At 39.4% G+C, this 2577-nt stretch overlaps 1 protein-coding gene across 1 annotated transcript in view; it reads right to left on the bottom strand.

Annotated features, from left to right (window-relative positions):
• Positions 1-942: 942 nt before the first annotated feature.
• The window catches only part of LOC107837747 (vasoactive intestinal polypeptide receptor 2-like), a 15592-nt gene continuing 13957 nt past the window's right edge, over positions 943-2577 (bottom strand). The window contains exon 11 of the mRNA XM_016677982.1: positions 943-2498. Within this exon, the coding sequence (XP_016533468.1) occupies positions 2337-2498 (162 nt within the window). The 3' untranslated portion in view covers positions 943-2336. The remainder of the gene's footprint in view (positions 2499-2577) is intronic.

A 2577-nucleotide genomic window follows, 5' to 3' on the forward strand; every position in this document is an offset into this window, starting at 1 on the left:
TTTATTGTAAAATTATTGAATGTTCTCCCACTTTGCAAAGTTACAGCTTCAGCTTATCAGAATGGCCTAATCAAAGTCAAGAGCTAAATCAAACTTCAGGAGCAAGACTTCATCCAATCTGATGAAGTTTAAAGAGATTTTCTTACTCTTCATGTTCAAAGTCGATAAAGAAAAACCCCAGAAGGATTTTTAGCATCAAATCATAAATCAAACCTTTCGGCTGCCGAACGTCCAGATGTTTGGTTATCACAGCTGAACAGGAAACAAAGGAGTCCAGAAAAACTTTCAGCTACTTTGACTGTTTCGGCTTACAGTTTAACTCTCCGAATTCAGCATGACGCTGAGGAAGAGTGAGGAAGATGTCAGTGGAGAATCGTGTCCCGTCAGCAGGTCAGTTCCCGAAACCACACAGACACAAACAGCACAGACCTGCGTCAGGGTCCAGTTATTCACTTTCAGCTTCACATTTAGCTCACAGAAAGAGCCGAATAAACTGGACCAACATTCAGGTTTAGGATGGACACTGTCCACTCACAGGTTCACACAGATGGGAGCTAAAAGACCATCTTTATTTTTTCCCACAATTTTGTAAATAGCAAATGGGGAAAATAATAAAAAGTACAATAACTATCATATTCCTTTAACTCTGAGGAAAACCTCACAGCAGCTGCAGGCGCCCTGATGCTAACAGTTAGCGTAACGGATACAGTCTGATGTGAAAGTCTGATAATTATTAAAATTCAAAAATAAGTTGAAATATCAACTGTGTGTCTAATGAATCTCTGAAAAACGAGCTAAGATGGCAAAACAGAAGTATTTTAAAAATTATTTCAGAACATAAATATTTAATAATATTCAATCTGAAATCAGATTGTTTTCAAACATTACATTTTACAAAGCTTCAGTAATCGTCGCTAAGTGAAAAACAATTAAAAAACAGACTTTATATTAAGTTTTTATTTAAAAAAAATCCAGATGTTTACGTTGTGTCTAAAAGCTTCCACATTTTTATACATCCATGATTAATATAATGCAGATAAAAACATAAACAGAGTCCATTTTACAAAGGAAAATAATTTTCATTCATTTATTTAAATCCAAATGATCTATAGGCTTGAAAAATGATATAAAAATATAAAACCTGCCTGTAATAATCGGCCCCTCAGACACACAGAAGAAGCCATTTAAAATAAAACTTATGAAAAATAATTCAAACATAACAGACGTCATAAACAAAGCAGGCTCCATGAATTTCTGATGCATAAATGTCGTAATAACTTCATGTCAGTTTGGAGGATTTTTCTATCATGTTTTCCAGTAAATTAAATTCATTTTGTGAAACATGATTTTTACATCCTGAATTTTTAAAACGCTGCTGGTTGATACAGGATTTAATGCATAAGAAGCTAAACAATAACAGGAGCTGTTTTCACCAGTAATACCTAAAATGGCCACTAGGAGGAGGATTTCTTAAATTCTTGGATGTAGCAAAATATTTTTAATAAAACGATTTAAGATCCTGGAATCGGAGACAATTTACAACATTTAAACCTGAAAGGTAAAGTTTTGTTTCATTCTGTGGTTTAAAAAAAAGAATCAAGTCAAACGTTTGTTCAGAAACAAGAATTACAATCAACCTGGAAGGAGAAACAAGCCCACAGCACCACACATCCTCCACCATGCCTGATGTGTTTCCTTCCCCCAGTTTTGCATTGTGTGGTTTCTGTTCCACCAGGTGGAACACATTTTCACCGTTTCCATATTTTTGTGCAGCTGAAGGAGCCGAGAGCAGACTGAGTGAGATTTAAAGGTAAACGAATCAAACTATCGTTCCCTCACATAGATGTATGAGCTCAGATCAGTCTGACTGCGCGCTCCGCCCGGTGCTGGGGCAGGTTTCATCCTCCGTAACCTCGCTCCTCCTCCAGCCTTCTCTCACGTTTAATAATCGCTCCTTCTGCAGATATGAAGCTCCAGAGGAGCAGCTGTTTCTCTACTTGTGTTGGAAAAGATACAAATTATAGATCTTGTTTGTCTTCTCCATTAAGAATTATACAATTTTCTATATTTTTACTGTAATATTATTCTGCTGAAACTAAACATTCATTCATTTTCAAACATTTTTACAGTGAGGTTAAGTGAGGAGGGATCTGCTGGGAGCTGAAGTGTCCATGTGGGAAACGTTCCAGCGAGGTTAAAGGTCAATGCAAACCGGTGTTTCCATGTTTGGCACTTTCTTGGTTTTTCTTCCAGTCAGTTTCTCTCTGATTGACATGTGGTTTCTCCCCCAGCTGGGGGTGCTGTGGCAGAACCCGGCTGTTTCCGGCCGGTTCTGGTCAGAGCATGGTGGTCTCGGTCTGCAGGATGGACTGGGCCCGGGTGTTTCTGGGAAACTGAGTGCTGGTGTGGTTGGCTGACAGGCAGCGGAGCCTGTAGTCCTGCAACACGCAGTCCTTCGTCGTTAAACTCCTCCATGTTCTACGCAGCTCCACCTGAACCTGCAGAGAGGAGGAGAGGAGGTGGGGGGGGAGGAAAGGAGGGGAGGAGGAGAGGAGAGGAGAGGAGAGGAGAGGAGAG

Source organism: Poecilia formosa, unplaced genomic scaffold (genome assembly GCF_000485575.1).
Source record: "Poecilia formosa unplaced genomic scaffold, Poecilia_formosa-5.1.2 Scaffold171, whole genome shotgun sequence".
NCBI classification, from domain to species: Eukaryota; Metazoa; Chordata; class Actinopteri; order Cyprinodontiformes; family Poeciliidae; genus Poecilia; species Poecilia formosa.